Raw genomic sequence first — 26,213 nt, forward strand, 5'->3', positions numbered from 1 at the left:
TAAAGGTATATTTTTTTTTTTAAATGTCAGATTTTCTTTTTTTTTTTTTTGTTGCATTTTAGCCCAAATATGAGATCTGAGGACCTTTTGACCCCAGATCTCATATTTAAGAGGACCTGTCATGCTTTTTTCTATTACAAGGGATGTTTACATTCCTTGTAATAGGAATAAAAGTGATCCATTTTATTTTTTTTTTTTTAAAAAGTGTTAAAATAAATAAAATAAATTAAAATAAATAAGAAAAAAAAAAAATTTTAAAAACACCCCGTTACGACGAGCTTGCGCACAGAAGCGAGCGCATACGTGAGTAGCGCCCGCATATGAAAACGGTGGTCAAACCACATATGTGAGGTATCGCCGCGATCGGTAGAGCGAGAGCAATAATTCTAGCCCTAGACCTCCTCTGTAACGTAAAAAATGCAACCTGTAGAATTTTTTAAATGTCGCTTATGGAGATTTTTGAGGCTAAAAGTTCCACGAGCGGGCGCAATTTTGAAGCGTGACATGTTGGGTATCAATTTACTCGGCGTACCATTATCTTTCACAGTATAAAAAAAAATTGGGCTAATTTTACTGTTGTCTTATTTTTTTATTCAAAAAAGTGAATTTTTTCCAAAAAAAGTGCGCTTCTAAGACCGCTGCGCAAATACGGTGTGAAAAAAAGTATTTCAATGACCGCCATTTTATTCTCTAGGGTGTTAGAAAAAAAACAATATAAAATGTTTGGGGGTTCTAAGTAATTTTCTAGCAAAAAAAAATGTTTTAAACATGGAAACACCAAGTCCGAAAAAGAGGCCTGGTCCTTAAGTGGTTAAAGGACCCAATGGACAGGAGAACAGACGTCTTAAAAAGGGACTGGGATGCTTCTATGGCAGGCCTGAAGCCAGCTCTAGCCACTACTCTTGTAGCTTGAAACCTGGAGTTCTGGTTGTCACAAATACAAGAACACTTAAAGGCAGGCACTCCTAGTGGAGAGCTCTTAAAAACCTTCCCTATGCTTTTCAAGGCGACAAGTTTCATTTCTGACACGTCTATTGATGCCATAAAACTTACGGCTAAGACTGCTGTGCTTTCTATTGCAGCCAGGAGGTCAGTCTGGATGAAAACGGGGGGGGTGGGTGAGAGACACGGCATCCAAAACACTCCTGTGCAGTGTCCCTTTAACAGGAGACTTAGTCTTCGGTCCTGAATTAGATACAGTCTTAGAACGGCGGATAAGAAAAAAAATTTCCCTTTCAAAGAAAGTTTTTTCATCCTTCAAAAGAACCCTCAAAAACAGAGAAGGACTTCAAACCCAAAAAGCATTGGACAGGGCAAAAAGGAAAAGAGTATACTTTAACCACCCCAGTCAGAACCCTAAACCCCAGTGACATCAGGGTCCCTGTGGGAGGAAGATGAAAGAATTTTCTTTAAAAAAAGATGACCTCAAACAAGTTTGTTTTAAACATAATAAAAAGAGGTTATGCGCTGGAACTTCACAGCGATCCACCCTTAAAATATCCAGTGACAAAGCTTCCAAGTCCATTTACTTAAATACAGTTACTCAATACGGAATCTTCTCCAAAAAGAGGCGTTTATGGCTACCCTAGATTTAAGGGATGCATATCCCATAAGGAAGGAGTGCCAAAAATTTCTTCAGATGGCGATTCAGATAGACACCGAAATGTATCACTTTCACTGCAGAGCACTTTTTGGATTGTTGTCCTCCCTGAGAATTTTTAACAAGGTTCTCTGGGAGTCACTAGTTCCATTAAGACTTCAGTCAGTCTCGATCATCCTGTTTCTAGATGACTTGCTCCTCATGTCCCACTTGGAGAAACAACTTTGTCAGGACTTGGGGTTAACGCATCCCTATGCCTGAGTCAGTTGGGGTGGATAATTTGTTTGGAAAAGTCCAAAACGCCACCAACAGATTATTCTGTATTTGGGCTACAAGATCCTGTCCGTAGATGAAAGGATAGCCTTGCCAGAAGAAAAGACATTGAATCTGAAGCGGAGGATGTCCTTTCTTTAAACCAGCTCCAAATGTATAGTGAGAGAGGTGATGTCAGTATTAGGACTTATGACAGCAGCAATTATGGCCAGGTTCCACCAAAGAGACCTTCAGAGGTTTCTGTTGGAACAGTTAAAAGACAAGGATCTGAAAAAATATGTATCAATTCCCACCAAGGTAAAACTTTGCCTCTGGTGGAAGGACATGGAAAAATTAAACAAAAGGGTACTCTGGGTCTTGCCTATCACATCTATACTGACTACGGATGTGAGCAGTTGGGGTTGGGGAGCCCATCTCAACTCAGGCTAGGCTCAGGACTGGTGGACGCCAGAGGAGAAACAATTCTCTTCCAATTGTAAGGAACTAGGAGCTAGCCTCTGAGCCCTACTAGCGTTTCAGGACACAATGCAAGGTCAACATCTACAAGTCCACTCAGACAATATGACGGAGGTAGCCTATATAAACGAGCAAGGAGTCACCAGAAGTCCTCGGCTAATGTTGGTGGCCAAGCACATATTTCAGCGGGCTAAAATCCAATCTAGAATCCATCTCTGCAATTCACCTGAAAGGGGAGCAGAACAGCACTGCAGACTTCTTGAGTTGGCAACTAGTTTAGCATTAAGAGTGGTCTCTGCACCCGGAAGTTTTCGACCACATAGCAGCTTACTTGGGGAAACCAGAAGTGGACATATTTGCAAACAAAAAGTTTCCAGTTTCTGCTCGCTATGCCCTAGAGATCAACCCTTGGCGGTAGACGCTTAACAAGAGCAGGGGTGCCCAAACTTTTGAAGAGCGAGGGCCACTTAAGCGACTTAGTAACCAGTCGTGGGCCACAATGAGCAGATGACAGTTCTGCATCCACTCTGCATATGCAAAGCACAGCCCACTCTACTGTATGGGCCCTCTCATCTGATCAAATGGAAGGGGACGGATCCACTTTCCGTTTATTTTTTTTTTTTTTTTATTTTTTTTGCGGATTGGAAGGAGGCTGCTGTAAACGGACACAAGTCTGTTTACATCTCCTGCTCCATAGAGGTGAATAGAGGGTCCGATTGGGTCAGAGATCAGGGGCCTAAGGCTGCTTTTACACTGATGGTCTGCGGTCTACCTGCACCCGTGGCTTTTCTGCAGGTTAGCTGTACTTTGCCATAGAATTCTATTATATCATTTCTGAACGTGCACCAAACCCACAGGTAAAACCAGAAGTCTATGGCTTAGTGCAGGTAAGCCACAGGTACACTGCGCTACACCTGTCGATCAGTTTAAAAGCAGCCCAGTAACCACTGCAGAACAGATGTGTCCATATATACACTATGATTTTATATCATAAACTTGCTGTCCCAGGCAGAGTGCATTTAGTATCACTCCACCTATGACAAGAGCTGATGCTATACAGGAAGCATTGGCTTATGCGGCTCTGCTCCACAGCCACTTGCTTCCTCTACCGCTGGCTTCATTCACAACACTGATGCTCTGGCATGGCAGGTAGACAACCTGCAATCTGGGCTTGCCAACCTGCCATCCCAGAGCAGGAGGTCACGGGTCACATCAGAGGGCTTTGTGGGCCACATGTGGCCCCTGGGCCACTGGTTGTACACCCCTGCTATACAGACTCCCTGGACCTTCAACTTGACCTATGCGTTTCCACCACTTCATCTCATCCTGAGGGTCCTAGCGAAGTTTATAGCGGAAGAAACGTGTTTAATCCTAGTGGCACCATTTTGGCCCAAGAGGCCATGGTTCACAACTTCAGTACAGTTGACAGACCAGCCTCCTCTGAGACATCCCTGCAGACAAGATCTCCTGTCACAGGGACCTCTATTCCATCCACAAGTGGCTATGCTGAACCTTTCAGCGTGGTTGCTGAGGAAGAAATTCTGAGGAGTAAAGGCCCTAATGGCATGATTCAGACCTTACTACAGAGTCGAAAACCAGTCACCCGAGCTATTTACAGGAAAGTCTGGAGAAAGTTTAATAGCTGGCTGAGTAGCCGAGGTGAGGTAAACAAGGATACAACAAACATCCTACAGTTTCTCCAAGAAGGAATAGGCAATGGATTTACTCCTAGTACAATTAAGGTTCAGATAGCGGCCTTAAGTGTATACCTAGAGAAAGCATTACAGGAAGATGGCTTCATCGCTAGATTCTGTAAGGTAATCTCTAGACACAGTCCGTTCAGAGTTAACTCCATCCTGGGACCTATCGATCGTTCCCAGGGCTTTTTTTGGGGCCACCCTTTGAACCTATCTCAGAGGCCTCTCTAAGACTGATCACATTTAAGACAGTGCTTCTTGTGGCAATCACTTCAGCCTGTAGGGTTCGTGAAATCCAAGCTCTGTCCATTAGAAAGCCATTGCTTCAGATTCTTGAGGTCAGAGTCATCCTAAAGACAGACCCTGGGTTCTTGCAAAAGGTGGCATCTAGGTTTCATGGGTCGCAAGATGTTGTCCTCCCTTCATTCTGTCAGAACGCCTCAAGCGAGAGAGAAACAATTTAATTTACTAGATGTGAGGCGGTGTATCCTAGAGTACCTAAAGGTAATCAAACCATTTGGAATTACAGATTCACTTTTTATCCTCTTTTTGGGATAACTTAAGGGGCAGAAGGCTTCTAAGGTCACTATAGCTAGGTGGCTCTGGCTAGCTATTGCAGAAGGGTATAGAACAACAAATAGAGATCCTCCTGGGAGTGTTGAAGCCCATTCCACAAGGGCATCCTGGGCAGAAAGAGCTGGTGCCACCCCGGAACAAATATGTAAAGCAGCCACATGGTCAAGCGTCTCTATCTTTACAAGGCATTATCAACTAGACTTAATCTGGTGAGTACTTGGGGATCCTCTCAAGGGCTGTACTGGAAGACGACTGGGGAAAATCGGAGTTGGACTTAGTGGTAACTCCTTTTCCAGTGATCTTCCAGGACAGCACAATACCACTTTTGAATTATGTTGATATATTAATGTTATTACCTGTTATGGTTATATTTTTCAGTTCCATCCTTTCGGTTCTTGGTAAATGACTGGCCAAGGACCAGAGGGGACTGCCTTTTGAACTGTGGCAATTTGTTTCCTGTGGCGATGGGAGGGACTCCATCTCTCAAGGGCTGTCCTGGAAGACCACTGGAAAAAAAAAGTTACCGGCAAGTCTAACTCCGGTTTTTTGCTCTTCTACACTGTCTTTCGAGTTCCATCTTAGCAGTCCTAATTGCACCCTTACAAAACTTGTTGCGTTCTTTGTAATGTTGGAAGGCAGATGATGATCCCTCAGCCTTGTATTTTTTGAAGGCCTTCTCCTTGCGTTTATATGCATTTTTACATTGGAGTTAAGCCATCCAGGATTTTTGTTTGCTCTTTTTGCATTTATTTCCCAATGGGATGCTCTGGCTAATAATGCCCTTATCTAATATGCTCTTAAAGCGAATTCATCTCTCCTCTGTGTTCTTTGTTTCTAAGATTTTATCCCAATTTATACCTTCTAGCAAGGTTAAAAAAGAGGGGGAATTGGGGAGTGGGGACTTTAAATGAAATATGGCTGGGTAAAACCATGTGCCTCCATCCCTATCAATTTGACAAAACAAACACCGATGCAGCAAAGATGTCAACAAGGAGGGTGGGACTTTATATGAAGCTCATGATGACAAAATGAACAGTATGGTGGAGCATAAAAATTGTTTAATAAAGCGTAAAAACATGTTTAACATGCATAGAATTGCACATATATAAGAATGCACCCATAACAGGGCGCTAATTTCTAAACTGGCAAGAAACTAGTAATAACATGTTTGCAATCTTCAATATTAATAGTAAAATAAAGGGGTCCACCAATATTCATAATATGGTACATATGTTAGGAAAGATAGCATCTGCACAATCAATAGTTCTTAAGGTCCCTATCAAGGTAGGAATAATGTCAACACATATCATGATGGATGTGTAAATATACACAATATCTAGTAGCTCCACTCGTTTTGCGGTTTTAAACTGCTCTTCAGGAGCAGACATGTGAATTATCTGCAATAGAAAATTGATTTATGCAAGTGTGCCGAGTCAAGATAGATGGGATATTTGGTAAAAAAACTTCCCCTAGAAACCCATATAAGACGAGCAAACTTTCAAATGTACATGCACAGGGCAACATGATGTCAAGGCCGAATGGCCAGTCGAAAGCATAAGTAGCAGGAGCAGAGAGGGCGCGCCTAAAGACGGCACCCACCATGGGCAACTAGTTGCCAGCCAATCATGAGAGCTGTTGAACCAGGTCTCTAAAATTCCCACAAAATCAAAATCCTCCTCGTTCAACAGTATCTAGTTCACCCATCTTGTCCGCCAGGCTCCTCCCTTTCATTTACGTGATAAGGGGCTGAGGAAGCGTGCAAAGGTGGAAGACCTCTATTGATTGATGGCCTCCCTACAATAAAGGTCCATGCTGTAGCTGGCATTCGGCTATAGCGCGGATGGGAAAAGGGTTAAAGCACCCCAGTCCCCTTGCCTCGTGTGCAAAGGCAAATTTTTGCATCGATCGCACACAAACCGCAATAGTCCCACGCACATTGAAGTATCACTGCAAACGTCAAAGCACGGCAGTGATTCTAGCACCAAACCTCCTGTGTAAATCTAAAGTGGTGACCTATAAAGGCTTTTAAAACGTTGCCTATAGATAGTAAAACACATGTCGTTTGTCGCTGTTAAAGCGTAACATGGTTGGTATCCATTAACTCAGCACAACATCATCTTTCAAATTTTACTAAACATTTGTGTATTGTATTGTACAGTGGGGCAAAAAAGTATTTAGTCAGCCATCAATTGTGCAAATGTGGAAACAAATCCAGACTATCACATTGTGAATAAGTATTTGGTCAATATCAAAAGTTCATCTCAATACTTTGTAAAATATCCTTAGTTGGCAATGACAGAGGTCAAAGTTTTCTGTAAGTCTTCACAAGGTTGTCACACACTGTTGCGGGTATGTTGGCCCATTCCTCCATGCAGATCTCTAGAGCAGTGATGTTTTGGGGCTGTCGCTGGGCAACACAGACTTTCAACTCCCTCCAAAGGTTTTATATGGGGTTGAGATCTGGAGACTGGCTAGGCCACTCCAGGACCTTTGAAATGCTTCTTACAAAGCCACTCTTTCGTTGTCTGGGCGATGTGTTTGGGATCATTGTCATGCTGAAAGACTCAGCCATGATTTATCTTCAATGCCCTTGCTGATGGGAGGAGGTGTGTACTCAATATCTCATGATACATGGCCCCATTCATTCTTTCATGTACACGGATCAGTCGTCCTGATCCCTTTGTAGAGAAACAGCCCCAAAGCATGTTGCTACCCCCATGCTTCACAGTAGGTATGGTGTTCTTAGGTTGCAACTCAGCATTCTCATCCAAACACGACGAGTTGTGTTTCTACCAAACATTTCTGTTTTTGGTTTCATCTAACCATATGACATTCTCCCAATCCTCTTCTGGATCATCCAAGTGCTCGTTGGCAAACCTCAGACGAGCATGTACTGGCTTAAGCAGGGGGACACGTATGGCACTGCAGGACCTGAGTCCCTGGCAGTGTAGTTTTACTGATGGTAGCATTTGTTACATTGGTCCCAGCTCTCTGCAAGTCATTCACTAGGTCCCCCCGTATGTTTCTGGGATTTTTGCTCACCGTTCTTGTGATCATTTTGACCCCACGGGGTGAGATCTTGCGTGCAGCCCCAGATCGAGGGAGATTGCGTGGTCTTGTATGTCTTCCATTTTCTTTTTTATTGCTCCCACAATTGATTTTTTCACACCAAACTGCTTGCCTATTGCAGATTCAGTCTTTCCAGCCGGTCAGCCTACAAACAAAATTGCAGGTCTACAATTTGGTTTGTAGGCTGATCTAATGTGGCATTACTCCTTGATTAGATCACTTTTTTTTTTTTTAACCAGAGTGACTTGGCAAAGTGCCTAAAAATTGGCCAATAATGGTATACAATCCACAGGGTGGATGAAGCCTGCCTTTTAGTTACAGAAAGCCACAGGTTTCATTGTGCACCATTGCAACCTTCCAGCCACCACGTCCTAACTGCCAATGACATTCCCGGTACCAAGATTTTCCTGTATGTAGGAACAGTGTCATTGCGTGGAGATCACAGATTTTGCAAAATGGCTAAAAATTAAGGAAACATTTACATTTGGACTAAAATTAGGTCTGTTAAATATGTGGTAATATCTGTGTATAATGCCAAAGGGGTGTGGGAATATGGACATTTAAGGGTTTGGGTATTTTCATGTACAGTATGTACCTTGTATTTGGTTTGTTTTTTAAATATTCCACATCTCCTAGAATGAAAAGTTATAACTAGAATAATTTTGAGGTAAGGCTCAAGTATTTTTTCTGAAATTGAGGGCCTGGTCACAATTTTCTCCAATTGTTTTTAGCTGCGATTTACCTGTTGCTCATTTCTAATACAAATAGATTCCATAGGCAGATTTATAGGACATGAAAATGGCTTAGATGTATATGTTGTAATAGTATGCGGTGTCTTGAATAGGTTCTTTAGAAGTTAGGTTTTCTCACCATACAGTCACCTTTTCAGTACATCTCCCAGCTATACCCGTTGAGACTGCTCCATAAAATGTATATGTGGACCACATATCAAACGTGTAAACCCTTATGATTGTAGGTTGTTGATTTTACATTTTGTGCTCGATAAGCTCTTAGAATTATTGTTTGAGTAATGAACATCTAATCAATTTTCCTTTTTAATTAGATGGGTAAATGTGAAAGTTGCAAGCGACAAGGCAAGCTGAATGAATCCCTGAAGTGGAGAGGGGAGATGAAGCACTTTTGTAACCTAATGTGTTTAGTGGTGTTCTGCAGTCAGCCAAGCACAGGAGAAGGATCTCCAGTCAACAATACAGGTTTGTTGATGCAGCACCATAATACTTACAACAGATTTTTTTTTTAACAGTATACATTCATGATGAAAAGAAAGGTGAGTAACTGCATTGAACTTCTTTCAGTAAATCTTGCTATTAAGTACAAAACTGCAAAAGGGTATCCCAAACATCGTTGCTATTATGGTTAAAATTTAGCTGCCCCATGGCAAATCTTTCACTACCTTGAGTATTTTTTCTTATTTTACAGCTTAATGTTATCTAGTACAGCACATCTATGTGGATGCTCTGGATTGGCAAATTTTACATGTGTTGTGTAAGAAACATGGAGTCATGTAGTCATCTGCTACAACTGGCATTAAAGTATCATTAAACCCAAACATTTTGTTTGTGTATATTTCTTTAAAAACCATTATATACTCAAGTGCAGAAATTCTCCATTAAACGTTTCCATATAAATAAATACCCGGTTGAGATGCCAACAATGACAGGAACAATCATTATGGTGGCTGCAGGAAGAGAGAGAGGATGGGCAAGAGCAGCTGGCTCAGGAGCAGCAGCCGCACATGGCTTAGGAGTGAGTGTTCAGTCTCTGAATAGTGACATCTGCTCCTCTGACCTGTGTCTGCAACAAACTTAAAGGGGTTGTAAAGTAAAATTTTTTATTTTTTTTAAAATAACAAACATGTCATACTTACCTCCACTGTGCAGCTCGTTTTGCACAGAGTGGCCCCGAACCTGCTCTTCTGGGGTCCCTCGGCGGCTGTCTCTGCTTCCTCCCGCAGGTGCTTCTCACGTTAATGCGAGCTCCCTCGCATTGGTGAGAAGCACTGCGGGCGCGCTCCCGTGATACAGCCGGCGGCTATAGCCGCTCGCTGTATCACAAGGCCCCGCCCCCCGGCGCGCTGCGTCATTGGATGTGATTGACAGCAGCGCGAGCCAATGGCTGCGCTGCTTTCAATCCATCCACTACAGCCAATCAGCGGCCAGGCTGAGCGGCGAAGAGGACGGCGGGGGCGAGCGCGGGATTTTCGAGGGGTCAGGTAAGTAAAACGGGGGGACTGGGGGCGCCGGCAGTGTGAGATGTTTTTTCACCTTAATGCATAGAATGCATTAAGGTGAAAAAACATTTACCTTTACAACCCCTTTAACTTACTACCTGCTTTGCTCTGACCCCTTGTCTGTGTGGTGCAGAGCAAGTACACTGTATCACGTGACTGTGATTAATAGCTGGAGAAAAGGGTATTTATTTTCATGTGAGCTAAATGCTGTTGCTTCCATTGTTAGATTTCCTAACTAGTTGAAAAGGGTTTAATGACACTTTATATAGTCTTTAGGCAAAAATGCATTTGCAGCCCATTTAGCAGATACTTCGGGACTCCTGCCTTGGAATTTGTTATAATTACACCAGTGTTCTTCAAGAATTAAAGATGGTGTAACCAAAACTTAATTGACTTCCTTAAAGGGTTAGTTGACTAAATGCAGTCATACTATATCCTAGCCGCACCCTTCGCTGATCAGCTCTTACAACTAAGCTTCACCTCTGGTGACACAACTGTGGGACATATTTACGATAACAAAAGCTTACTGAAAATAATGCCCATGATTTACAAGCCTTTATGCTATAGGAGGGTGCGTAGAACACTCTTCCCACATCCCTCAGCTCAGATGAGCTCAACACCATCACTTCTGTGAGGAAGGTTTCTGAGTTGGTGGCCTCAACCTGTGAAGAACCCTTTCTTGTGGTTCACAAGTTCAAGTTGGTTTTGAGGCCCAGGGCCTATCTTCATCCCAAGATGTTTTCTTCCTTTCACCTTAACCGGGACTTTGTCCTACCATCTCCCTGTCCTGCAAAAACATCCTAAGCAAACTTCCTTCTATTGTCTGGATGTGTTATGTGCTGTCTGAGTTTGTCAGCTATAGCTCCCTTTCAGCAGTCCAACACGATTTGTCATTCCTGAAGGCCTCAAAATATACAGCCTGCTTTTTTGTTCAATATTGGTAAGTGAATTTAATAGTGTGCCATTCAGGTTTATGACTTCAAGAGCACAGTTCCACCATTCCTTGTCAATATATAATTTACTTGACCAGTAAGTGCTCCATGAGCTTTTCAGCACCAGGCATCTATTTCTCAAATTATCAAGGATGCTACATAGGTTCACTGGAAAGCCATTTTAACAGGTTGCTGTTCGGGCCTCAGCTGATGCCGGATTCTGTCTTTAGCTTTTTTCATGCAGCTCTGTTGAGCCACCTCTGTTAACCTGTTGGTTATTGTGGACTTGTTAGCCTTTGTTTGCTCTATTGCCCACCCTTCAAATGGGACTGTGTTTTGAACCTGAATACTTATCCTTTGTCCTGTAATGTATGCGATTTAAGAAAATAGGATATTTTCATTGTACAGGACACAGACTAAGTAATAAAATAGTTCAGCTAAGAGTGATTTCTCCACAAGGGAGAAGAGGTCCATCACCTTAGGACACTAGCAAACAAAACAAAGCCTGTTATCCTGTATCTTCAAAAGCTTTGCTAGTGTCCAGTAATCTGAAGGTATGATCCTCTAACCCAGGTGTAGGCAACCTGTGGCCTTCCAGCTGTTGCAGAACTAAAAGTCCCATCGTGCCTCTGGGAGTAATTGTAACTCTGTTTTGCAATACCACATGGGACATGTAGCGTCATGCTTGTAACTGCAAACTTTGCAATAGCTTAGGGGAATTGTAATTCCACGACAGCTGGAGGGACACAGGTTGCTCACCCCTGCTCTAACCCAAGGTCTGTGAATACTTTGTTTATCTGTAAATTACGATTAAGAAAATAGAATATCCTAATTGTTAACATAACTAGTTAGGTTTATTATTTTGTCTTCAGATTCTTCATCTCTTCAATTATCTTCTTTACTATTTAAATGCCACAAATAGAATTGGTGATTCTGGATCAAACCAACTAACCAGTAACAACTTGGGAGCTGTACCAAGACACAATATAAAAGAAAAGTACTAGAGGGGCCCGGATGCTGGATCAGTCTATATGCTAACACTATAGGGAGTGCCGTCTCACCTTATCCCTTCAACCCCCTGAACACAAGAGAACTGTAAAGCAAAAAATTGGGGGAGTGCCTATAGGCAATTGGAAATGGGGGGGGGGGGGGATAAGGCAAGCCACGGTTGCAACATATGTACAATAAACTTTGTCAGTGACAAATTTAAAAATCCAAAATTAATTTGTAGACAACACAGTAATTAAAAGAAGGAGCAACATTGCTGTTAAATGCAGTGGTTGGAATGATCGAGGCGATCCCATCCAGATCACACTAACTCAAGGAATCCACCTGCACAACTGCTAGCAAGCGATCAGTGAAGTGCTGAACTGCTGAGTAATACTACTAGAACACACCCCCCACTGGGGATCATTCCACTATTGATCCAGTGCCTCACATCCTAAGGAATCAACAGAAGGTAACCTATGTACTCCATAGCGGGGATTGCCATCTATCAAAGTATCTGCCTCCCACACTGATGCTCTACAACTGGACTTGTTGTCCCCCTCCTGTCAGGGGAGGATGTTTGTCCAACTTATATGACTAAATTATTGTCATTATATACCATGTAGTCGGTCACAATTTGATAACGGATAAATTGTGCGAACAATTATCAAGAGTGAGTTACCACACTATTATCCTGTAGTTTTTAAGATCGAAGGTACAAATGTGTCCCTGTTCAATTTTACATTGTGTTTTTTTTAATGTAACGCCTATTCCCAAACTGTCATTTGAAGTAAAACACATAGCCAAGTATTATTCTACACAATTTTTTTTATTGTGCATTAAAAAAAGAAAACAAACAAAATTAGACATGCTATATACCAATAGAACTTAACCAAAAAGTGCATTATAGCATCAAAAATATACCAAATCAAATTATTATTATTATCAACCAAAAATTTAAATAAAAGCCTCATGCTTGTGTACTGCTTCTTAATATAGGGGGGTCAAATAATGCCCAGAGTTGGTGAAAGCAGGGGGTCGGTCATCCAGCAATAATTCCGAAAATCGGCTGGAATTATTCTCCTGGAGCTCCACAGCAATGGCATAAGACCTAATTGGTCACGATTTAATAAAGCAACAATTTTTGGTCCAAGAACTCCTCCTCCTGTTCCTGTTCCTGGACTGGACATGGGTCAAAGCAATAAATCCAAGGCCAATAATGCATATCATGTTATCTCCTCCGATTCCGCAACATGTCTGTTTGATGAACGGCCATTCAGAAAATAAATGGAAGCGTGCATCAACACTCACCAAACTTCTACTAACACGAAATTAGCAGAGGGAAGCCCAAAGTGTGCCGCTAAAAAGCCACATAGTACGTTCGTGTTTGTTGTATCAATTCCTTGCCGTTTGTATGCAAGAGAAATCCAGGCACACGCCTTCGGACAAAAGGCTGAGGTCTTGTCCGTGGAAAATCCGATCACGTATGGGGCATAAGGCTTCCGCTACCCACCACTACCTGTTCTCTTGTGTTTATTTTCCTTTTTAATTTCTGACTGTATGCAGTGCCTGAGTGAACCCTGGTGTGTGTGTACTTTTAACGGCAACGTTTCCCCTTCTTCTAATAACACGTTTCTGCTTATTCATTTTTGCCTTTGAATTTTTTGTCACTAAAAAAGTTTATTGTACATAGATTGCAACCGCGGCTGCTTATCCCCCCCCCCCCCCCCTTTCTGAAATACGGGCTTTCCAAATGTTTTTCTTTAGAACTGTCCCAGACCCCATGGCTGTGGACAGTCTGTAATGTTGCTTTTGGGCACTGGATCCTTCACAGGTGCTCACATTGGCACTTAGTGCAACGTGTTCTAGTCAGGTACAGATTTAGAGGTCAGGGCCATGGTCTATTGCTATGGAACTCAGACCCTACAGACCCCTTTGTGGGTATGCCCACCGTGACGGGCAAAGTGTGGACTTTATATACAGACCGGCTTATGAATAGGTAAAATAGACCTGTATCTATGGCTATGTTTGAAATGGCAATTCACTTTCAAATCTCGCTGTCACTGCTGACAGGGCTTCCATCTTCTTCCAGTCTTTCCTTCTGGGTTCGCAGGCTCTGGCTATTTGAATGGGCGAGCCATGATGACATCACTCCCCCGCATGTGAACGGGAGTCCCGGGCATGGCACAGAATTCTGAAGCGACAGTATGGATATACCGTCCCTTCAGCACATGCTCCACCAAGGCAGAAACACTAAATATCTCCTAAACGGTGCACATTTAGGAGTAATTCCTGACACCCAACACTTTAAGAGAGGATTCTAGCCAGCCCCTAGGTGATTCATTCATCGTATTATTTTTATTTATTTTTTAAGCCAGAGGTGTTTGATTGAGCGGAAATTTTCCAACAGTGCAGTTGTATGAAGTCATTCAGTAAATCAACCTCTCTGTAACCACCCAGCCCATACGTCAAAAATCAGCAGGGATCGGTTTCGATTCATGTGTGGCGAGCTTCATTTACTCTACCTCAAGCCTCCATGATAGTGGAGAATTGGCAGTCCACATAAAAGCAAACCAAAATTTCCATCCGACTTTCTCAGCAGAAAAAAACTGGAGGAATGGTCAGATTAGGATCAGTCAGCTTGCAGCCAGATGGGGGAGTCCCAGAGGTGGACCTTCTTTCCTCAAAGAATAACTAAAAACTAGAAAAGTTCTTATTGCTAGAAGAAAATGATGGAGGCCTAGTCAGGGCCTTGATGTGTATTCACTCCCAAGGAATTAGAAAATGGCTTACGCCTTTCCCCCAGTCTTGCCTAATTCTGGGTGCAACCCAAAAGAATAATGTAGACAAGGTCATAATTTATTTTTGTAGCCTGTGTTCTAGCAAGCAAAGATCTTGGTTTGCAAGTCTACACATACTGAGTATAGCACCCTCATGGGCTACACTGCCCCAAGACCGACCCACCTACAGCAAGCCCCTGATGGTGCAGCCTCAAGTACAATTGTCTGCGCCTCACATCGTAACTTCTGAAAGGGAACTCTTAAAGAAAAAATTTAACCAATTTGTGACTACTATGGCTAGCAGAAAATACCAACTACAGTTCTTATGGAAACATTTTGAAAACTGTTGCCACTGGTAAATTTCAAGTGATACCAAGGATTGTCCGGTCATTTCTTCAGTCCCTGGTTTCTTGCAGGATAGAGTTGACAAAAGCTTGTCACATAGCACCTTAAAAATACAAGTAGCAAGTGTCGTGCAACTTTCTGGAAGATCTACCTCTCGTTAAGATATTCCTTCTGCAGGAACCGGATGGCCCCTAGTTAGGAAGTTCACTACTTGGGACCATTCAACAGTTTAGAGGTTACCTGCAGGCACTTGCAGTGCCTTGCAAAAGGTTGCAATCTTCCAGGATAGCATGGACTCACACCCAGGACATATGTTGTTGGAGCATAGTCTTTTACCTTCAGTTCGTGCTTAGTACTGAGATCACTGATGGTCTGTGCTCTTTTATTTATATATTATAATATATTGCACCAAATGGTTTTTTGGTGCCGAAACCCATACTGAAAACAAATCTTACTTGATCCTGAAAACTGAAACGGCACCGATACCGAAATTGATCGTTTTAAAAAAAATATTTTATACAGGAGATGGTCAGAGACTGGACATGCACAGAAGAGGGTCAGAGACTGGACATGCCACAGGAGATGGTCAGAGACTAGGGGCATGGTACAGGAGATCAATGCAGCCTCACTGTGCCCAGCAGCCTACCAGTGCCCATAATGTAGCCTGCATGTGCCTCACCAGTGCATATAAACATACACATATAAAACACACGCATACACATATAACATAACACACACATGCACACATATAAACATAAGAAACACACACATAAACATACACACACACAAACATACATAAACATAACACACACACACACACCCTTACATACACACACACACACACACACACACCCTACATACACACACAGTCTTTTTAAAAATTGGCAGCTGCAGCTCTGTACCTTCAATCTCCATGCAGGGTACTGCACTGTAGGGGGAGGCAGAGAGCACAGCACACACTGCTAGACCTCTCTCCCTTGCTTTCATTTTCACAGTAAACAGCGTGACCAAGCTCCTGCACAGGAGCCATATCGGTGCATCACACACGCATATATATATATGCATATATATATATATATATATTCTAATTTTTTTTTTTTTTTTAACTGTTTAAGAAGTATTGTCATTGTCAATCTTGTGGAATACTTTTGTAAGCCTATGCTTTTTATTGCAGCATCCAATGCCCCAATGGTTCAACCAGTCCCAGCTTCCCCAGGCTCCTCCGGGGCTAAAGATTCCACTCCAGTCATTGCCAATGTGGTGTCACTCGCAAGCGCCCCTGCTGCGCAGCCTACTGCAAACTCTACCAATGTCCTACAAGGTAAGGTGCAAAAAATTCCAAGAGAACGCTGTACAGTTCTTCAGACAAATTGTCTGAATAAGGTCTCTCTCATTCACACTGGCACTGTCAAACCTTTTTTTTAAATTTGTTTGCATTTAGGGTACATTTCTAAATGCTTTGATATTTTCAATGGCGCCATTTAGGCTGGGTTCACACTGGAGCGATGCGGGAACGCCGCGAATCCGCAGCGTTTTCCCGCATCGCATGCCTCCCGCCGGCAGTTCACACTGCCCTATGCGGACTGCTGGGAGTGTCAGTGAAATGTTAATGGCACCCCCAGATCAGTTCGCATATCGCAGTGCGATCTGCAAACTCGGACAGGAATCGGATCGCATGGTGTGAACTAGGGAGTCAAAAATCTGGAGCAGCTCTGCATAGAAACCAATACGCTTCTAGGTTTTGTCAAAGCTTAATTGAACAAGCTGAAGTTAGCTGATTGGTGCAGCTGTGCATGGTAGCCAGAGTTGGACTTTGTTTTATTAAATCAACCCCTGTGTGTCCAGTGTTTCTACTCCATTTTTATTTTTATTTAGTAATGGCAGTGATCAGCAATTTTTTTTCTATCATAACTGCGACGACATGGCGGACACATCGGACATTTTTGACACATTTTTGGGACCATTGTCATTTATACAGCAATCGGTGCTATACAAATGCACTGGTTCCTGTGTAAATGACACTGACCGTGAAGGGGTTAACCACTAGGGGGCAGTGTATTGGTTAAGTGTGCCCTGGGGAGTGTTTCAAACTGCGGGTGGGCATTGCTACGTGTGACATGTCACTGATCTCTGCTCCCGGTCACAGGGAGCAGAGATCAGTGACACTGTCACTAGGCAGAATGGGGAGACGCTTGTTTACATTAGCATCTCCCTGTTCTTCCTCCCCGTGAGGCGATCTCGGTTATCCCCGCGGCGATCGAGTCCACGGGACCCATGACCCGACTCGCGGGGCTTGCTGCGCACACCACTGGCCACCTCTTAAAGGGCCATGTACAGGTATGTTTGCCTGTACGAGCTCTTCTGCCGATGTATATCTGCGTGAGGCGGACGGCGAGCAATTAATGAGGACCTTCAGCTGGGTTTGCTAAAGGCAAGTCGGCAGCTACAAATACTATAGCTGCTGACTCTTAAAAAAACAGTATTTACCAGCCTATGATGTTCAGCACTGTATTTGTACAACCCACAATTTTTAGTGCGGTCTTCATTCCCGTGTCACCATCTTGGATTTGCTAGGTAGCTATGACTTCCTGATAAGTAAACATCTTCACCTAGGTGAAGAATAAGGAAGGTGTGAGCAAGTACTGTATGAAAAAGGTACTTCCTACACAAAAAAATATAGTTTTCTATTGTGTTGGGGGGGGGGGGGGGGGGTGGATATGAAGTCTACAAAAGAAAAGTTAAGGTTCACTTTAAGAACACAGGCTTTTATTGGGTGCATGTCTTCAATATATTGCTTTTTTTTCTGATTGTCTTACAAAGGGATTAGGCAAAAAAAAAAATACTTTGTTATTCATATAAAGGACACAGAGGATGTAATAAACATCACTGGTTGAGTTATGATTACATCGTCAGGTGAATGGACACTGCCCTTAAAGTAATAATCCCTGCCCATTTGATTCTGCACATCTTTTGTGTCTAGAAAGGAATTCTCTTCATCCATATCTGAACTGAGACATCGTCTCTCGGGGGTTCTCAGTGGTGCAAATTTGGGCACTCTCCTTCCCTCTCTCCTATTTTAAGGATGAGACATTGGAGGAACGTCTTTGGATGAGGAAAAAGTGTTATCTGTTGGGGATCTGGAATTCTCTGTAGACGTGTCCTCACAGAAGGAAGCTGAGGGTGTGGGTCTGTCTCAGAAAATGGAGACTAATGTGGGCTTCCTGGCAGATGCGGAAAGGGAGCAGAGGAGGAGTGTGAACTGGGAGTTTCCTGCTGAGGAGCAGATCGAAAGAAGAGCCCGAGTATGGAAGTGGCCTTGCGTCGCTGGAGGATGCTGGAGCTGGGACAGAAATACATTTCAAAGCAGTCTTGCTTCTTTAGCAGCTCCTAGTTCACACTCCTATGCTCCCTTGCCAGTGGCCAAGCCAAGGCTTCCTGGTTGCGTGCCCATTCCTGCCCTGACTGCCATGCTGAGCTCTATTATTGTGAGTGCAATTTACATTTTCCATTAAATTAGTTTTTCTTTATCGTACGTCATGGGACACAAAGCCATAGTAATTACTACATGGGTATATAGGTCACCTTCAGGTGATGGACACTGGCACGCCCGATACAGGAAGTTCGTCCCCTATATAACTCCTCCTCTTGCCAGGACTACCTCAGTTTTTCTCTTGTATTCACCGACTGACACGGCTCCTGTTTTAGCCATTGGGTTGTTATGCCACCTTTAAGAGGATGCTAAATGTGACTGCTGAGAGTGTGTGTGTGTGTGTGTGTGTGTGTGTCATGTGCTGTGTCTGATTCCTGCAGTGCTGTTCACCGCCATTCTCTCACTGTCCCTCATGGTATTTCAGTGTTCAGCAGCCATCTTGGGTGAGGGCAAGAAGCAGCCTGCTCTCCTGTAGCTTGGTGGCCATTTTCCCTGTGTTTTATGTCCTTCTACTGGACGATCGGTGGCCATTTTCTTTGAGCCTGAACACGTTGTAGATCGGGGTCAGCGCCATGAGCAGCAGCTCTTGATGACACAGTGCGATCTCCTATGCACCTGGGAGCTGACAAGGAACACAGGCACTACTAGCTGGACAGCACAGAACCAGTCAGGTTGGTGAGTCCTGCGAGAGACACCTTCAGCCAGCAGCAGTAAGGAGGGTGGGACCATCACTGTCCTAAGTCCCCATCAGGTGGCAGATAGGGTAGGGTCCGCATGGCTTCAGAAACTGGCGTTTCTTCCCCCGAAATCCAGGCAATTGTAACCGGGTCACCTGCAGAATGTGCAGTGCCCCTGGATGCTTTGTCGGCCGTCCTCAATTCATACCTTGTCAAGATGGAGGCGGTGAGTGGACGCAAAGGTGCTAAAAAGTTGCCCCTGCCCCCCGTCCTCTGGGGAGAGCTCTGACGCAGACTCGGGCCCTACTGAGGCTGGTGACCCCTGCTCTGTCGTTTCAGATGGCGCTGACCAGGACCGTTCGGACAGTAAGGATGAGTTCCCGTCCGGGTCCGTGCACAACAAAGCGCTTGTTGGAGCACTTATCACAGCTGTGTGTGATACCCTAAACATTCAGGAGCCAGCAGATCTCGCTGCTGATGTAGCGGTCCCTTTTGGGTCCCGTAAGCCAGCCCGTTCACCTAAGGTGTTCCTGTATCTGACTTATTTTGAGAAGTTAATTTACAAGGAATGAGGTCGCCTGCATTGGACGTTTTCGGTCCCCAAATATATGGTGGTGCGTTACCACTTTGAGGAGAGACTTCTCAAAAAATGGAGCGGCTCCTCCGGTTGTAGACCCCCCAGTATCCAGGTTAAACAAAGTAACCACGATCCCGGTTAGGGGGGACTCCTGCGTTTAAGGACCCCACAGACAGGAAGGCAGAGGCAGTGGCTCGTTCCTTGGTTACGTTTGTGGGGTCAACCATGCGACCAGTACTGGCATCCGCACTTGTGTCGCAGACACTGAGTGGGCAAAACTGTTGTGGCGCGAACTGGGAGAACAGGCTTCTCCTGTCTGCGTGGAACTAGCAGACCAGCTAGTGCAAGGCCTTAAGTAAGTTTGTGACTTGGCCCTGCATACTCTTCCCCTGTTAGCCAGGGCTTCAGTGTCAGCAGTGGTGCTGAGGTGCCTGATTTGGTTAAAATGCTGGTCTCCTGACCAGGCATCCAAAAAAGCCCTGACGGCTCTTTCCTTCCTTGGCGGCGTTTCCTTCCTTTGGAGCCTCTTTGGGTGACGTTATTAAAAATGCCACAGCTGGTAAGAGTACTCTACTCCCACAGGCCAGGAAGGCTAAGGAGCCATGCCGTAGGCAAGGGCCCTAATTTTCCGCTAACAAATGGATTTTTTTTGTCCGCCCGGAGCTTCCACCAAATGTCCCCAGCCCGATAGGACGACCACTGAAGGACCAGAGCATCCCTGGAACCGCAAGCCAGCAAGCAAAAGTGCTACCGCATGTCGGTTTGCCCCCACCTGCAACACGGGTAGGGGGTCGCCTTCGGGAGATTGCAGCCCAGTGGACCTCTCAGCTGTCCGACCAATTGATTTCTCCCTTCAGACAAGCTGTAGACCAGGGGTCTCAAACTGGCGGCCCTCCAGCTGTTGCGAAACTACAAGTCCCATCATGCCTCTGTCTGTGGGAGTCACACTTGTAACTGTCAGCCTTGCAATGCCTCATGGGACTTGTAGTTTCCCAACAGCTAGAGGGCCGCCAGTTTGAGACCCCTGCTGTAGACACTCAGAGCCATGGTAAAATTGCTGATGAACCTCAAGTGGTCATCGCTATGCTTCTGCATGCGAGTTCTGGGACTCATGGTGGCCCCCTTCGAGGCAGTACCAAATGCCCAGTTCCACTCCTGCAGAAGGAGATTTTGACAAAATGGGACAAATCTCCATTGTCCCTGGATCGACAGATTCAGGTGAGCCAGTCAGGGAAGTCGTTCCTACCTCCTGAAATGGACAGTGATCACAACGGACGCCAGCCTATCCTGCTGGGGTGGAGCAATGGGAGTTCAGTCGACCCAGGGCCTCTGGTTGGCGGAGGAATCCAAGTTGCCGATCAATCTGCCCGAACAGAGCGATCGGGCTATGCCTCTCCACATGGTTGATAAGACTTTGAGGACATCCGATCAGGATCCAGTCAGACAGCACCACTGCTGTGGCATACGTCAATCACCAAGGAGGAACAAGAAGCTAGGCCGCTGCGCAGACGGTCGTTGACATACTTCGGTGGGCAGAGCGACGTGTACCGGCCCTGTTGGCCATTTACATCCCGGAAGTGGAGAACTGGCAGGTGTACTAAGTCGCCAGACGCTGGACCCAGGAGAATTTGCGTTGCTTCCAGAGGTGTTCAGGCTACTGTGCCTGTGGTGGGGCACACCAGACGTGGATCTCCTGGACTCCCGTCTCAATCGGAAGGTGCAGAGATTCTTGTCCAGCACAAGAGATCTACTGGGGTCTTTCGGACTCTGTGATCCCAACTATGCTGAGGGCACAGAAATCTTCTCGGAAGATATATCATCGTATCTGGAAGGCCTAAATCTCCATGTACGAGGAGAAAGGATGACATCTGCGCTTTTTTCTATATCCAGGATCCTGTTTTTTTTTTTTTTTTTTTTTTTTTTAGCAAGGAGGAGTAGACCCCCAATCCCCCGCCCCCCCCCCCCCCCCAATGTTTGGTTTTATTAACAAAACCGGCCTCCGCTCCCCTCTCTCTAGGTCCATCGGTCGGTGGATCCGAACAGCAATCTTTTTTTCAGGCATTAGACGGCTTACTGTCTGAAGGGGTGATCATGGAAATCCCCATGCAATATCAAGGTTTGGGATTCTATTCAAACCTGTTCACGGTCCTGAAACCAAATGGAGATTTGAAGGCCTAAATCTCCATGTACGAGGAGAAAGGATGACATCTGCGCTTTTTCTATATCCAGGATCCTGTTTTTTTTTTTTTTTAGCAAGGAGGAGTAGGTTCTGGCTCCACTTCTAGCCAGACAAAGGTTGCAGGTGGTTACAGTCCTTGCATACCTGGACAATTTGATGCTGGTGGGTCGGTCAATTGCCCGCCTGGAGCAAAGCATGTGGGATACGACCAGATACCTGGAAAGCCTGGGTTGGGTTCTCAACCTAGAGAAGTCTTCCTTAAAACCACTAAAAAAGCTAGAGTACTTGGGTCTGATCATAGACAGACCATAAAAGGGTGTTTTTGCCTCAGGCAAAGATCAGGGCCATAAGAGAGCTAGTACAAGTGATCAGGTCAAAGAAAGATCCCTCCATTCGCCTTTGCATGAGCCTGTTAGGGAAGATGGTGACTTTATTCGAAGCAGTTCCCTATGCCCAGTTCCATTCAAGGCTGTTACAAAACAGTATCCTGTCTGCTTGGATCAAAAAGGTCCAAGCTCTAGATTTGCCAATGCGGTTGCCCTCAAAGCAGCCCCAGAGCCTCAGTGGTTAGTAACTCAGAATCTGCTGAAAGGAAAATTTTTCCTACCAGTTATCTGGAAGGTGGTAACCTCAGATGCCAGTCTTTCAGGTTGGGGAGCAGTGCTAGAAGCGACAGTGGTCAGAGACTGAAAGAGCCGTGCCCATCAACATCCTAGAGATTCGGGCAGCTCGTCTGGCATTGAAGGCCTGGACATTCAAGTTACGAGGTTGTCCTGTCAGAATCCAATCCGACAATGCCACAGCTGTAGCTTATATCAATCACCAAGGGGGCACCAAGAGTCGCTCAGAGAGAAGTGAATCATTTTCTGCTTTGAGCGGAAAGGAATGTTCCTTGCCTATCGTCTTCATTCCGGGAGTAGAGAATTGACAGGCGGACTACTTGAATCGCCAACAGTTATTCCCGGGGGAATAATGGCCCCTGCACCCCAAGGCTTTTTGGGCTGTATGCCAAAGATGCGGGATCCCGTACGTTGATCTTTTGGCATCCAGGTCCAACATGAAGTTGGCCTGCTTTGTGTCCAGGACAAGGGATCCACTCGCATGTGGGACAGATGCATTGATAACCCCATGGGATCATTTCTCACTGATTTATGCATTTTCACCTATTCAGTTACTCTCACGACTTCTTTTCGGGATCAAGCTGGAAAGGAAGGCAGTAATTCTTGTAGCCCCAGCATGGCCCAGAAGGGTCTGGTATACAGAGATCATAAAGATGGCGGTGGGGGATCCGTGGACCCTTCCACTACGACCAGACCGATATTGCAGGGTCCAATATGCCTGTCCACCTTACAAACTCTAAATTTAACAGCTTGGCTATTGAAACCCACATTGACGAAACGTGGGCTATACGGGTGGGTTATATCTACCTTTTTATTAATGGAAAAAGGGCATACAGGTGCGTCCCCTTTAAGAAACGGGCGCGTGGTCGGTTGCATGCACGCCGTGGTCTCCGTGACTGCGGGTCCCGTTGACTCTGTCCGCTGGGTGCCCACGATTGTGTCATGGGGAGGAAGAACAGGGAGATGCTTTTGTAAACAAAGCATTTCCCCGTTCTGCCTATTGACGAGAGATCACTGCTCTGTCACCAAGGGCAGTGATCACTGTGTGTTGAAGCCCAGCCCCCTCAGTTAAAATCACTCCCTAGGACACACTTAACCCCTTCACTGCCCCCTAGTGGTTAACCCCTTAACTGCCCATGTCATTTACACAGTAATCAATTGCATTTTAATAGCACTGATCGTGGTATAAATGACAATGGTCTCAAAATAGTGTAAATAATGTCTGCCATAATGTCGCAGTCCTGGTTAAAAATCGCAATCGCTGTCATTACTAATAAAAGTTTAAATAAGAATGCCTATTTTGTAGACGCCAAAAATTTTGCGGAAACCAATCAATATACGCTTTTTGCGATATTTTTTTTTCTTTACCAAAAAATAAGTAGAATACATGTTGGCCTAAACTGAGGGGAAGTGTGTGTGTGTATATGTGTGTGTGTATATATATATATATATATATATATATATATATATATATATATATATATATATATATATATATATATATATATATATATATATATATATATATATATATATATACATACATGTGTGTGTGTGTATATATATGAATTTGGGAGAAATTTATTATAGCAAAAAAGTATTGCGTTTTTTTTTAATTGTCGCTCCTTTTTTTGTTTATAGCACAAAAAAATAAAAACCGCATAGGCGATCAAATACCACAGAAAGCTCTTTGGGGAGCGTAAATTTTGTTTGGGTACAACGTTGCACGACTGCGCAAACGTCAAAGCGACACAGTGCCCTATCGCAAAAAGTGCTCTGGTCGGGGGGGGGGGGGGGGGGGAGCGGTTAAATCTCACTTGATCCCTTGGGACTTGAATTTGGTTTTGTCTGTGTTGCAAAAACAGCCTTTTGAACCAATTCAGCATATACTTCCTTAGTCCTTCTAACAAGGAAATTAGTGTTTCTAATTGCTATATTCTCAGCAAGGAGGGTTTTCGGGGCTGGCGGCTTTCATGTATAGAGCCATACTTGATTATTCATGAGGACAGGGTTGTGTTGCGTCCTCATCCAGGTTTTCTGCCTAAGGTTGTTTCGGGTTTTCATCTAAACCAAGATATTTTTCTTCCATCGTTTTTTCCAAAACCATGTTGTAAGGAAGAAAAGTCACTACATTGTCTTGATGTTAGAGAGAGTGGTCAAAATCTATTTAAAGATGACTGCTCAGGTTCGAAAGACTGATGTCTTTTGTTTGTACTGCCAGAAGGTCCTAGGATAGGACATGCAGCGTCTAAATCCACTATTTCGAGATGGATTAGGCAAGTTATAATTCAGGCCTATGGTTTAAAGGGTAGTATATTACCTTTTCAAGTCGAGGCACACTCTACCAGAGCGGTTAATGCTCCTTGGGCAGTGCATCAACAGGCCTCCATGGCTCAGATCTGTAAGGCCACAACCTGGTCTTAAGTCCATACGTTCACCAGATTTTATCAAGGGGATGTAAAAATGCGTGAGGATATCGCCGTTGGGTGCAGTGTGCTGCAGGCAGCAGTATAGGTCCTCAAGTCTGTTGGCACTCTATGGGTTGTGCCCCCCCCCCCCCTTTCAAACAGCATTGCCATAGGGAATCCCATGTAGTAATTACTATGGCTTTGTATCCGGTGATGTACGATTAAGAAAATAGGATTTTTATAACAGTTTACCTGTAAAATCCTTTTCTTGGAGTACATCACGGGATACAGAGGTCCCCCCCCCCCTCTTTTGGGATTTATGTATATTGCTTTCCTACAAAAACTGAGGCACTCCTGGTAAGGGGAGGGGTTATATAGGGGATGAATTTCCTGTATTGGGTGTGCCTGAAGGTGGCCTATATACCCATGTAGTAATTACTATGGCTCTGTGTCCTGTGATTTTTACAGGTAAGCTGTTATAAAAATACAATTTTTTACATGCTCTACACTATGGTGGTTACACTTCTCTCTCCCTCCTCTGTTTTTCACAGCCACGTAGTACACGCCAGGCTGGATTGAAGCAGCACTTCCAGAGTTAGATCAGCACGTATTGCATAGCACTCTGGGCTACCCGCATTATGTAGTTTTTTAAAAGCTCCTGCTTGGATATTGATAATCATCATCTTGCATTGTTCTGTATTGTTTCACGTGTTTTACCTTGTTCATTGGGGCACTGATTTTATTTCATTTTCTTCAGTACACCTATACAATCATTCTGGTTACCGTCTCATCCAGAACACTGGGCACACTCTGGAGAGATTTGGATGAATTCTGACTGAGCCCTTAGAGCAAGACATTTGTCTGGAGGAAGGATCACTTCTGCTTAGACTTTTAGTAACCTGACAAATCCCTAGATTTACCTTTGCACGAGGGTTCTGGGAAAGATAGCCTCCTTCGAGAGATTTCATTCCAGGCTTCTTCAACAGAAGGTCTTGGTGGCATGGCACAGTAGGATCCAGTCGTTAGATTCTGTAATGTTGTGTTTCCCGAGCACATGACTCTCTGAATTGGTTTCTCCCTCCATCTTTAAGAGTTCTGATGACAGATGCAAGCAAGGTGGGCTGGGGTGTAGTTCTGAAAAATGTTTTGGTCCAGCAAACTTTGTCACTGAAGGAGACGTTTCCTTTCAACATCCTGGAACTGGGGGCAGTTCGCCTTGCCCATAAACATTGCTCAATGAAGCAGAGAGGCCTCCATGTTCAGGTAGACAATGCCACAGCTGTGTTGTATGTAAATCAATGAAGAACCAGAAATTGAGCAGAAGGAAGTTCATCTCATTCTGTCTTGGGCGGAACT

The 26,213-nt window shown here is 44.3% G+C and overlaps 1 protein-coding gene across 2 annotated transcripts in view; it reads left to right on the top strand.

Moving 5' to 3' along the window:
• ZMYM4 (zinc finger MYM-type containing 4) overlaps positions 1-26,213 on the top strand; it is a 191,873-nt gene that overhangs the window by 100,980 nt on the left and 64,680 nt on the right. For both annotated transcript variants that reach the window (XM_077481731.1, XM_077481730.1), the window contains exons 14-15: positions 8,735-8,885; positions 16,141-16,287. In XM_077481731.1, the coding sequence (XP_077337857.1) occupies positions 8,735-8,885; positions 16,141-16,287 (298 nt within the window). The remainder of the gene's footprint in view (positions 1-8,734; positions 8,886-16,140; positions 16,288-26,213) is intronic.

Source organism: Lithobates pipiens, unplaced genomic scaffold (genome assembly GCF_037356315.1).
Source record: "Lithobates pipiens isolate NorthernLeopardFrog02 unplaced genomic scaffold, aLitPip1_a1.2 Scaffold_16, whole genome shotgun sequence".
In the NCBI taxonomy this organism is placed as follows: domain Eukaryota; kingdom Metazoa; phylum Chordata; class Amphibia; order Anura; family Ranidae; genus Lithobates; species Lithobates pipiens.